General features: G+C 45.2%; 1 protein-coding gene across 2 annotated transcripts in view; it reads right to left on the bottom strand.

Moving 5' to 3' along the window:
* The window catches only part of DNAJC11 (DnaJ heat shock protein family (Hsp40) member C11), a 68,857-nt gene that overhangs the window by 13,708 nt on the left and 42,441 nt on the right, over nt 1-12,708 (bottom strand). For both annotated transcript variants that reach the window (XM_032763857.2, XM_032763858.2), the window contains exons 6-7: nt 11,652-11,774; nt 5,108-5,181 (exon numbers count right to left, since the gene is read on the bottom strand). In XM_032763857.2, coding sequence (XP_032619748.1) covers nt 5,108-5,181; nt 11,652-11,774 — 197 coding nt within the window. The remainder of the gene's footprint in view (nt 1-5,107; nt 5,182-11,651; nt 11,775-12,708) is intronic.

Raw genomic sequence — 12,708 nt, 5'->3', positions numbered from 1 at the left:
TCCTAACCTACCTGATCTTCCAGTTCATCCTCTGAAAAACCCAGGGCGTCTAGAAGTTCCATTTCCCCTTCCTCCCCTTTCAGATAATTAAGAGGAGACTTAGTTACACTAGCCACGTTCCCTTCTTGGGAGCCCGCATCACTTGTTGTACATGCCAATACCAGCCTCCCTCCTTTACCTACCAAAGGGGAAAACAAACAACCCTCACCCAGTTCTCTCAAGAATCCCAAATTGAGCTACTATCCCATCTCCCAGGTGGGAAAGGGGAACCGAGTCACGGGCTTTGGGTACACTTTGAAAATAAGCAAACTGCTCCCTCCAAACGCTCCTGCTGGTGACAACACTGAACACAGTAGTTCAGATGTGAGACGCAGTCACAGGCATGTGTTTTGTCATAGTCTCATTTATTTCCGGGTTGTTCTCTTTAAACAAAAGCAAATAAGGAATTTAACTCAAGCTTTTAAATTACGCTCTCAGAACTGACTGCTCCCTTACAAATCCTGCCTGAGAAGTGGCTGTTTTCTATTGAGCTGCACATCCTGCTGATCACTCAAAACAGTAATGAAAAGTTGCCTTTGAAAGTTGTTTCAAAAAGTGAAAAATGTGTCTGCTTCTGGTTACAACATAGCACATCATCCCAATAAAAGTGAAGCTGTGCACACAAAACTTCACACGCCAGATGAAACAGAAGAACCAAATAGCAACCATCTCTTCAGCAATCAATCCCTAAAGCAATAACCGCTGTCACAAAAGAATAATAGAAGTTGTGAAAAAGCATCCTCTCACTCCCTCCATTAAAACTGGGATCAGCTCCTGTTTTCTGCCATGAAACTAACTGTAACAGAAATACTGCACTCAAGGAAATTAAGAGCTTGTATTGAAATTAAGAGATGTAGAGAAAAAGAAGCCCCCCTCCCCCCCACATGACTAAAAATAACACTATCTTGAAGTTTCTTCATCCACTTGACTCTGGAGCAAAGTCAGACTCTTGTGTTTAGGAGATCACAATCAATTCCATGACAGATTGTGGAGGACATAAATCCAGCAGTGTGATCCCATTACAAGGGCAAATATAGACCAAAGATGGGAAGGACGCAATCCTTGCTAAAATCTGCAGAGTACAATTAAAATGCATGGTACCACAACAAAATCAAATTAAATCTAAACATTTTCCCTCGTATGAAAGTCCTCTGTAAGGTTTAAACTTGGACTGCCGTGTTCTATGTGATAAACAAATCCGAAGTGAATATGAAAGGGCATTTCAGTCTGGACCCTTCATAAACTGGGGTCTGGTCTACACTACGCGTTTAAGCCAATTTTAGTAGCGTTAAACCGATTTAACCCTGCACCCGTCCACACAATGAGGCCCTTTATATTGATATAAAGGGCTCTTTAAACCAGTTTCTGTACTCCTCCCTGACGAGAGAAGTAGCGCTGAAATTGGTATTGCCATGTCGGATTAGGGTTAGCGTACATGCCGCTTCTACGCTGAGCTGCATGCAATTCTAGGGGGGTCCGCCACCCACTACCCCACCCCTGTCCGTGGATTCTGAGGTGGGGGGGTAATCTCAGCCATGGCTGAGGATTCTGCGGATGGGGAATGAGGAGGAGGAAGAGGAGGACGAGCTTGCAGAGAGCACACAGCACTCCATTCTCCCCAACAGCCAGGAGCTTTTTCTCACCAGACGGAATTACCCTCCCAGCCCTCCCAAGCCACTATCCCAGACAATGAAGCCATGGAAGGGACCTCTGGTGAGTGTACCTTTGTAAATATAAAACATGGTTTAAAAGCAAGCAGTTTTTTAATGATTAATTTGCCCTGAGGACTTGGGATGCATTCGCGGCCAGTACAGTTTACTGGAAAAGTCTGTTAACATGTCTGGGGATGGAGCGGAAATCCTCCAGGGACATCTCCATGAAGCTCTCCTGGAGGTACTCCAAAAGCCTTTGCAGAAGGTTTCTGGGCAGGGCAGCCTTATTCCGTCCTCCATGGTAGGACACTTGACCACGCCATGCATGTAGCAAGTAATCTGGTATCATTGCATGACAAAGCCTAGCTGCGTATGGTCCCGGTGATTGCTGGCATTCAAGCAACATCCGTTCTTTATCTCGCTGTGTATCCTCAGGAGAGTGATATCGTTCATGGTAACCTGGTTGAAATTCAGGAATTTAATTAAGGGGACAGAGATGGCCATTCCTACTGGGCTGTTTGCCTGTTACCTTAAAAGCTGCAGGTAGCAAGCGGGGAAGGGGGAGTGAAAAGAAATCCTTCCACAACGGCAGGTAGCCAAGTGATTTCCATGATAGCCAGCAATGGTGGGAGGGAGGTGGTAAACGGGGAATTGGATGGGGGTGGTTTCTGCTGCTGCATGTTAACAGGAAAAGAAGCAGCACTGAACGGCTTTGCTTGCTATTTGGGAAAGGAGGGTTCTGGATATAGAAGGCTGCAGAAGCCGAAAGACAATGGTTTCATGGCCGCATGCAAGCGAATTCTGCTGCCTGGACCTGCATCTGTGAGTAACACCAGAGCCGCAGGCACTCAATATTAAGATGCAAAATGCGACCTTGTATGAAATCACATGTGCTATGTAAGGTGAATAGTGTTGTTGGAAAGAGTATAAGCATTGTCTGTAAAATATCTTTTTTAATACTTTCTTCCTTTTTTCCCTCCCTCATGCAGCTGCAAATTTTTCAAGCCTCCTACTCCATCCCGAAGGCTATCTGAGATAAGGCGGCGGGAAAAAAAAAAAAAGCGAAAGACGAAATGTTCTCGGAAATCATGGAAGTGACCGCAATGAAAGAGCTCATCTGAATGAGTGGAAGGACGTGGTATCAAATTACAGGAAAGATGCCAGTGAACGTGAGGACAGGAGGGACGCACGTGAGATGAGGAGGATGCTCGAGATGAGAGGTGGCAGCAGGAAGATCAGAGGTGTAGGCAGGAAGATCAGCGGTGGCGGGATGCAACGCTGGGGCTGCTGCATGATCAAACTGACATCCTCCGACGTCTGGTGGAGCTTCAGGAACAGCAGCAGGATCACAGAGTGCCGCTGCAGCCCTGTGTAACCACCCTCACCCCTCACCATGTTCCATATCTTCCTCACCCAGACGTGTAAGAACGTGTGGGGGAGGCTTCGTGCACCGCCCACTCCACCCCCGTGGACAGCCCAACCAAAAGGCTGTCATTACTTTGAAATTTTTTTAGTGGCCTTTTCCTTCCCTCCTATCCTCCTCCAAACCACACCCGGGCTACCTTGTCAGTTCTCTCCTCTTTTTATAATGAATTAATAAAGAATACATGATTTTTTAAATGATAGTGACTTTATTTCCTTAAGCAAGCTGTAATCGAAGGGGGAGAGGGTGGGTTGCTTACAGGGAATGAGTCAATCAAGGGGGGGTTCATCAAGGGAAACAAACAACACAGTCACACGTACCCTGGCCCGTGATGAAACTCGTTTTCAAAGCTTCTCTGATGCGCACCGCTTCCTGGTGTGCTCTTCTAATCGCCCTGGTGTCTGGCTGCGTGTAATCAGCGGCCAGGTGATTTGCCTCAGCCTCCCACCCGCCATAAAGGTCTCCCCTTACTCTCACAGAGATTGTGGAGCACACAGCAAGCAGCAATAACAATGGGGACATTGGTTTGGCTGAGGTCTGAGCGAGTCAGTAATGTGCGCCAGCGCGCCTTTAAACGGCCAAATGCACATTCTACCACCATTCTGCACTTGCTCAGCCTGTAGTTGAACAGCTCCTGACTACTGTCCAGGCTGCCTGTGTATGGCTTTCATGAGCCATGGCATCAAGGGGTAGGCTGGGTCCCCCAGGATAACTACAGGCATTTCAACATCCCAACTGTTATTTTCTGGTCTGGGAAGTAATTCCCTTGCTGCAGCCGTTTAAACAGAGTAGTGTTCCTGAAGACGCGAGCGTCATGAACCTTCCTGGCCATCCACGTGGATGTTGGTGAAACGTCCCTTGTGATCCACCAGTGCTTGCAGCACCATTGAAAAGTACCCCTTGCGGTTTATGTACTGGGTGCCCTGGTGCTCCGTGCCAAGATAGGGATATGGGTTCCATCTATCGCCCCCCACAGTTAGGGAATCCCATTGCAGCAAAGCCATCCACTATGACCTGCACATTTCCCAGAGTCACAACCTTTCGTAGCAGCAGCTTAATGATTGCTTTGGCTACTTGCATCACAGCAGCCCCACAGTAGATTTTCCCACTCCAAATTGATTTCCGACTGACTGGTAGCTGTCTGGCGTTGCAAGCTTCCAGAGGGCTATTGCCACTCGCTTCTCAACTGTGAGGGCTGCTCTCATCTTGGTATTCTGGTGTTTCAGGGCAGGGGAAAGCAAGTCACAAAGTTCCAAAAGTTCCCTTACGCATGCGAAAGTTTCGCAGCCACTGCGAATCGTCCCAAACCTGCAAAACTATGTGATCCCTCCAGTCTGTTCTTGTTTCCCGGGCCCAAAATCAGCGTTCAATGGCTAGAACCTGCCCCATTACCAGCAGGATCTCCAAAGTGCAGGGGCCCGCAGTTTGAGAGAATTCTGTGTCCGTGTCTTCATCACTCTCGTCACTGTGCTGCCGTAGCCGCCTCCTCCTTGCCTGGCTTTGCAGGTCCTGGTTCAGCACAGACTGCACGAGAATGCGCGAGGTGTTTACAACATCCACGATTGCAGTCTTGATCTGAGCAGGATCCATGCTTGCTGTTCTATGGCGTTTGCACAGTTCACCCAGGAAAAAAGGCGCGAAACAATTGTCTGCTGCTTTCATGGAGGGAGGGGTGAGGCTGTACCCAGAACCACCCGCGACAATGTTTTTTGCCCCATCAGGGACTGGGATCTCAACCCAGAATTCCAAGCGGCGGGGGAGACTGCGGGAACTATGGGAAAACTACAGGATAGCTACCCACAGTGCAACGCTCCGGAAATCGACGCTAGCCTCGGTACATGGACGCACACTGCCGAATTAATGTGCTTAGTGTGGCCGCGTGCACTCAACTTTATACAATTTGTTTTACAAAACCGGTTTATGTAAAATCGGAATGATCCCGTAGTGTAGACAAACCCAGGGATATAGAGTAGTAGCTGTTTCTTATATTTACCATCTTGGTGTAAGATTCCGAAATATCTTCAGACCAAATAGAGGTCCCTGAAGGTCTCCAGCTCCAAACTCTAACTGTTTAAATATAAGAGACAAAACAGTTAGAAGGGAACATCTTTCCCAGTAGTTGTACAGTACTGTCTATTCTATTTACCACTGCCTTACCCTATAGACACATTAAATACCTCAACATAGCATCAATCATTCATGTCTGTTCGCTTTACCAATCTGTCTTTTCTGTTAGTGTTGTGCTCAGGAACACAAAAGGTCTCAATGTGTATACTCTCAATGACAATAGCAAAACAATCTGCCAATTATACAGTCAGAGCTTTATCATCAGAGCACTGGCTGCTCCAATCACTAAAGAAACGACATGAGAACAAGCAATCGTTTGGCCTTGAGAGAACTCCTTTCTTTTTTAAATGTTGATGTTTACAGGTTAGAGATGTTTTCACACTCCAGTAACTGAGACCTCCAACTCACTGAACAGCAGGTAGGTGGTGATCACTACAACACAGGCCAGATTGGAATGGGTGATCGAGAGCTGGACGACTCCACATCCCATTCCTGCCCCCCTGCCACTGTCTGATCTGGAGGTTCTGAGAGAGACACCTCCTTACAGTTTCTTAGCACCTGTGATGCATGGCTAGAAGGATTAAACATCCTGCAAAATAAATAACCCTCAAAACCTGTGGAGGGATAATGTTTGTGCATTTATATATGAATGAGTAGGGTCCACAATGTAATCAACAGTCCCTGTCTATGCTGTATACTGATAGTTCGGCGATCAAAGAATATCCTAGCATTTAAATGAATTGTAAACATGAGATATCTTGGTATTCATCTCTCTTTGACATGTACTGTGAATGGTGGAGGAACAAGCAAAATTGCATTATGTTAATTCTATAGCTAAGTACCAGTGATGAACCTCCTTCAAAAGTAATCCTAATTACCTTTTCTTCCTGGAGGAACTCCCAACTTGTCAGAGAGAACATGAAATTGTATAAAAGATCCTTGGGTCCTGATTCTGTCATCTCAGATCTGCTTCAGTTTCATCAGGGGAAGTTTGAGTCACAAGATTGAGGTCCTCAATGTGATATTTGGAATTGGTCTATAACCTTGTCATGGAGTTGGGGGAGACAAGGCCCTGCATCCCTGGCTTCTTGCGATTCACCATGACTCTCAGCCAGACAGTAGAACAGGATGACAGGAACACAGTCCAAGACAGGTCTTGCAGGTACAGACAACAGGATCCCCTCAGTCAGGTCCCTCTTGTGGAGGCAGGGGAGGCCAGAAGGTCTGTCTGGCCTCCCCTCCATTTTCTCAGCCAGCTCCAAACTGAAAACTCTCCAGCCCCTCCTCTCCTTTTGTCTCTTTCCCAGGCCAGGAGGTCACCTGATCTCTTTGTTCTTTAACACCTTTAGTTGGCACCTTTCAGAGGAGGGGTCCAGGCCATTAGTTGCCAGGAGACAGGGTGTTGGCCATTCTCTGTGCAGACAGGATCACACTGGCCTCCTAGGGCTCTGCAACAATCACACACCCCTAGACACTCGAGAAATGCATAGGGGAAACTGAGGCACCCACCCAGCACTCAGGGAAAACATTAAGAACATTCCCACTTCATCACAAACCTCTGAACCGAATTCTAAAGGAACTCTTTGCAACAACAAAGCTCACCATCTCTGCTATGAATCTAAACCTCAGTTAACTGAACTCAGGTCTGTACGTATATTGGTCTTTTAATCATTCTCTCTCTTTTGTTTGAGCCTTTTCTTTTATATGATGAAATACAATTTTCAGGAATTTTCATCACATTTGACTTAGGTACCTGGATGGAAGCCTGAGGCTGGATCACTTTAAGGGAACTCTGTTGTTTAGACTTTTAAGTAACTAGTAAGGTAATAAAGAAGCTGTTTTATGCCATTTTAGTAAATCTAAGTATTGGAATATCCGCCAGCCTTATGGGGATTGTCTGCCCCATTCTTCGCAGTTCACCCTAATTAAGTGACCACAGCTGGTCCTCACTGGGCCCCCGGTCACAGCATCATTGTCTCTAATGCTGCATTATAGGATTAGAATATGACAAAATGCTGTAAAACAACATATGGATCTTGGGATTCTAGAGGAAGCTGGCATTTCAGAGGCAAGACAGTGAGCTTGTAGCCCAAATTAAATATTTCTTAGGTATTTTCTTTTGAACCACTTTGGGTCATCAAATGTTATTGCTACAAGCTAGATCACATGGGCACAATTTGCATGGAAAGGTATCAAGAAACTGGGAATTTTTTGTGTCATTTAAGATAATGGTCCAGCATCCTGATGTATACTTCATCTTAAATAAATTGTAACAAAAACATAGACTTTATGCCATCTGAAGCCAGCCAACCCAACCCTAGGGTTTGTGACTTCTAACGTACACTGTGCATCTTCTAGAAGCCATGGGTGGCAATCCACATGAATGGCCACTGAAACTCACAATATATATGCGCAGATTCACCCAAACTGGTCAAGCCAGCATTCCCTTGAGCTTAGTATAGGTTCGCCCCTCCAGCTTTCCTTCCCCTTGTGCCCAAATGGAGAAGTGAGTGCACATGATTATTCACAGCTGGCGCTTCACCATCTTAGAGCTGTGCAAACTAAATCAATTCTGACACACTCCAGGAGGTAGCTAGGCAGGCACTGTTCCAGTAGTGCAAGCAGGGAATCATACACTAAGGGGGGGAAGTGATTTTCCCATGGCTGCACATCAAGTAAGTCACAGAGCCATGGTAACAGTTCAGAAGTCCTGTCTCCCAGTACCACGCTTAATACATTACTCCATACGGCAAACTTGCCTTTTGGGCGCATACATGCAGTGCTTTGTGTTACAGCAACCCTCACAGACTCCCAATCTGGCAGTCCATTAACTTCCACCATATAAACCTGCATTTGGAATTAGCATTTTAGTTTTGAGAAACTCCAATTCCAGGACACATTTGCTTTTGTTCCTAAGCAAACTCCATGACACTGCTTATGAATATAGGTCTCACTTTGCAGTTCAACATCCTGAAAACACAGTGCTTCCTATAGCGACTCGTGAAGGCTGGGCACTCGAGAGAAGAAGCTGGCTGCATCTCTAAACTAATGGTGCTCTACTGGTGACAGTTTAGAAACAGCTATTCACTCCCCCTGCTTACTTGAATCTAGGTTTTCTGCCAGGTGGCATTCCCTGGATAAGACTGACAGGTCTCCCAGCTTGGGGTGATTGGCTTGGGCTTGCACCAGGGCTCAAAAAATAGCTGTGTAGACAGTGCTTTGAAGCTGTGGCTTAGGCTCTGAGACGGTGGGCTTCAAAGCACTGTCTACACAACTATTTTCTGAGCCCTAGTGTAAGCCCAAGCCAATTACCCCAGGCTGGGAGACTTGCTCCCAGGAGCTATGCAGACATACCCAAGTGCCAACATCGCCACCACCAGCTAGAAGAAGAGCTGCAGGGACAAGAAAAAGGGAGGAACACAAACGTGTTAAAAACCATCAAACCGTACGTTCTAAGCCAGATCTCCAAGCAGGAACACAGGCCCTGCAATGTGCACAGAAGCTGCTCAAGATCCTCTTTGAAAGTGAAGATGGTTTGGGAGCAACCTGATGGAGGCACCATCTCAGAGAAGGGAGACCTACCTCTGAGTTCCACTCACACCAACATCCTCAGTGCTAGTATAGGGATGGGTTCACTAAAAAAAGAGGTAACATTCCATTGCAGAACCCCCAGCAACAAGCACCTTCTTTAAAGGGGCTGATCTATTGTGATTAGCTTTCATTCCAACTTCGTTTTTCTTCTGCGGTCAGCCAAAGGACCTCATTCCCAAACTTGTGAAGAGGGGCTAGAAGCAGGAGGATTCCCTGAAATACGTGATGCCATCCAAGAACCGGGCTGCTGCCCTCTGAAGATGCAAGTCCTTGGCTTCAATGCTTATTTCTTTGTATTTGCATTTTGTTCCACTGCATTGTTTATAGATCTCACAGGTGACTGGAGGGAGTTTTCAGGAGAGTCTCACGTTAAACCCCGTCAGCACGTCTGTTACAGCACAGTGTTGCAGTCTATAGAATGCTCTTGCTGTTTCATTTATTAGTCTGGGTGACTTTCAAGGCTGCAATTCAGTGTTAATTTGGCACTGTTCAATCTCATCGGCAGAAACAGTTGTTAAACTGGCTACCTTTCAATAGGGAGAAATTCCAGAATCAGTTCTTGTTCCTTGAGTTCTTGTTCTCGTAAGTAGGTTTATTAGACATTTATTTACAGTCATTTGTTTTCCATCAGATTCAGAGTTCAGTGACCAGAGACAAACCCTTCAAGTACAAACTCATTTTCCAAATAAATCCCAAGGGAAATGGAGATAGATGGGAGGAGGGACTGCATATGAATGAAAAGATGCCATCCCATACAACTAGACCCTTATGTCATACTGAGCACTACAGCTATCACTTTGGGATTCCTACATGTACTGCTTATCATAGATTTTCTAGGACATGGAGAACCACAAGCTGGAGTCTGTTCCCCTAGTTTTAAACACATTTAAGGTACTGGATTTGTCTCAGTTTGTCTTCCTCACCTTCTGAAAAGGAAAGAGGAGCAAGGTCACTGGGTATTGGATCTTCATGTCTCATAGCTCTTGGAACATGCAACAGGAAGGACTCTTGGATTTTGTACAGGTGGGAATTTGTAAAGATGGAAGATTAAATAAACTAAAATCCCTCAACCTCTCTGTGACAGATGAGAGATGTGGGAATTGTAAAGAGTTCAAAGGACTTTAATGAAATGTTCCAGACAAGCATGGACTTTTGGAACAATACATATTAAATGGGTTCCCTGGGGAATGTTTAATGCAAATACCACAAATCTGGTTATGCAAAGAAACTCCGCCTTTGGAAGCTACACCCGAGGAGAGGGCCATCAACTGGTGATTACCTGTTCCTGCGTACTAGAGATCCTAAGCTGTATAAAGAAACAGTGAGCTGCCCACTCTGGGTTCTGGTTGCTGATCTAAAGACTGATATGAATTTGTAACCACAAACTTGTGGGGTTTGAAGGACTGACACCTACTAGAGCCCTTGGAATTGGGGGTGCCCTCGGGGGTAAGTTGTTTAGCACACATGTAGGTTCTTTGATTGTGATGATTTTGCTGTAATGCTTTTACCTTCAAAATAAATGTACTTGGTTAGGAGGAGGTTAGTGGTTATTTGTAACTGCTCGCAATACACTGATCAGAGCACTCAGAGGACAGACGCTGGCCCTTTAGGCAGTCTGGTTTGCTGGAGATATCCACAGTGGGCATCAGTGAGCTGGGCAGTCTTAAAACACTGGTCAGAAAGGAGTGACACACAGGTCTGGATCAAGGAGAAGTGCTGGTGGGGAGCCAGAAACCTTTACACGGGACCCCTTGAGGGACCACAGAGGGGAAAATACAGCTGCAGTTACCATAAAACCATGACACTATTTCTCCAGAACAGCCAGCATCTTTGATATCTGCAATGTTGTAGATATGTTGGTCCCAGGATATTAGAGAGACAAGGACGGTGAGGTAATATCTTGTACTGGATCTACTTCTGTTGGTGAAAGAGAGACACTTTTGAGCGATATGGAGTTCTTCTTCAGGTCTGGGAAAGGTACTCAGAGTGTGACAACTAAATACAAGGTTGAACAGTTTGTATAGCATAAGTAATAAACATATATTCTAAAGGGCCATTTAAGGTGCAGTAGCCAATACCCCTGCAGTCACAGGACAAAAAAGGGGGCTAGTGGGCTACAGATTGTTGTAAGAAGTCATAAATCCAGTGTCTTTTTATTAAGACCATGATTTTTAGTATTAAACAAAATATGAATTTAAGCTCCCAGGCTCCTCTTTTGAAGGTATTATGCAGGTTTCCACTGAGGATGAAGACTGAGAGGTCAGATGTGGAGTGATCATTTTGCAAAAAGTGTTCACCCCCAGGTGATATAGTAGTTTGGTCTTTTATCATTTTTCTGTGAGAGTGCATTCACCTTTGATAAGCAGATTTAAAAAATTTTCTTGACTAAACAAATCAAACCCTGCTAATCAAACTGACCTAGTGGATGTAACCAAGCTACGTAAATGCCCTGAAAGATCAGGAAGGAATGCAGCCATCTTCAGCTGAAACTGCTGCTGCCACACCCTCTGCTCAGAGATGCCTCTTATCAAAGCCATTTTCCTCAGTAATATTTAACTTCTGTTCTCATAGAGGGAGAGCCAATAACTGACAACATGGGGCTTGCAGCTATTTATATCACACTTGACTGGAGTTAAGTTGGTTTTCCCTATAGCTTTATGTGAGCAACAAAAACCTGGTCTGCGGTCTCAGGCCAGTAGCCATCCAGTGCTCTGAATAACCAACCAATCAACCAAGATTTCTCAAACTCCAGCACAGCTTCTTCATTTTGGTTTACAACTTACTGCATAAATTGGGATAAAGAACTCATACAACTGGCTAGAAATAGACTGGTGGGAAGAAAAACAAAAACAAAAACAAAACACAGTTGATGCTCCTACCTCTCCCCATCCCTTGGGGGATGTGACTCGTCTAAGAGCAAGGTTAATTGATCCGCCTCCATTCCCATTCTGGGTGGAGAGGCTGCCAGAGAGTATCGCTGTGTCTGTGGCAGTCAGTGGAGCCTGGAAAATAAATGTATTGTTATTGGATTAATCTGAGATATTAGCAACCTCAGTTACAAAAACCTAATGAACACATTGCAAGGACATAGCCAAAACTGCACGACTGGAGAGTCTGTAAGCATATAGGGACATATAATTATCCAGACAGTGCTACCTTTCTCTCAATTCCTGTTCCTGGGCATTTGAACTGTGTGTGGCCACCAGACTAAGTTCTATAGTCAAACTTGACAAAGCAAGAGTGCAGCATACAGACAAGTGACACTATTCCAGCACAAAACAACATTATTTGCACATTTATGCAAACATACCTACACCTAGGTCTGCAATCCTGTCAGATCTCACAAGTTATACAGGATCACACTGGATTAATACCTCACTGGGAGACCTTTAAGGAGCATCTGAGTGCAGCAGCAGGTAATCATGATAATTCAGCATGTGGTACTCTTCCTACTGGTCAGTACTGAACCACTGTGTCCTTTTTACTCATGTCAGAAGTGAAACAGAAGTCTTTGACGACTCATGCTTATTGAAGTATCACCTGTTGCTTTGGATTTGGGTTCTGAAGCCTTCAGGAACTGCCAGGCAAATCAAGAAACTCTATGAATCCAGTTTCAGGTAACAAGGTGAAAGTACTTGTGAGACTAGCAGGTATTAACTCCTGGGAAGGCGGGGGATAGGACCCACACTGGAGCACATTCTTAAATACAAAGCCCAGTGTTTGTCCTTGGAATTTGTGTTTACATTTTAAACATCGCTTTGAAAATGTGTTTGAGAAATAAATGTTTAGCCCAGCAACCAGTCTATCCCTAGATAAGGAAACTTGCTAGCAGTGGAGGCAGAGCCTTTGTAGCATGCAAACTGGAGACAAACCTCTGGCATTTGTGTCCTCAAAAATGTATGAGATCTTGTCAGCACATGACCCCGTTGTAACTGA

This window comes from Chelonoidis abingdonii, chromosome 23, assembly GCF_003597395.2.
Source record: "Chelonoidis abingdonii isolate Lonesome George chromosome 23, CheloAbing_2.0, whole genome shotgun sequence".
NCBI classification, from domain to species: domain Eukaryota; kingdom Metazoa; phylum Chordata; order Testudines; family Testudinidae; genus Chelonoidis; species Chelonoidis abingdonii.
Note: the sequence above shows the minus strand (reverse complement) of the source record. Positions and strands in the feature narration are given on the sequence as shown.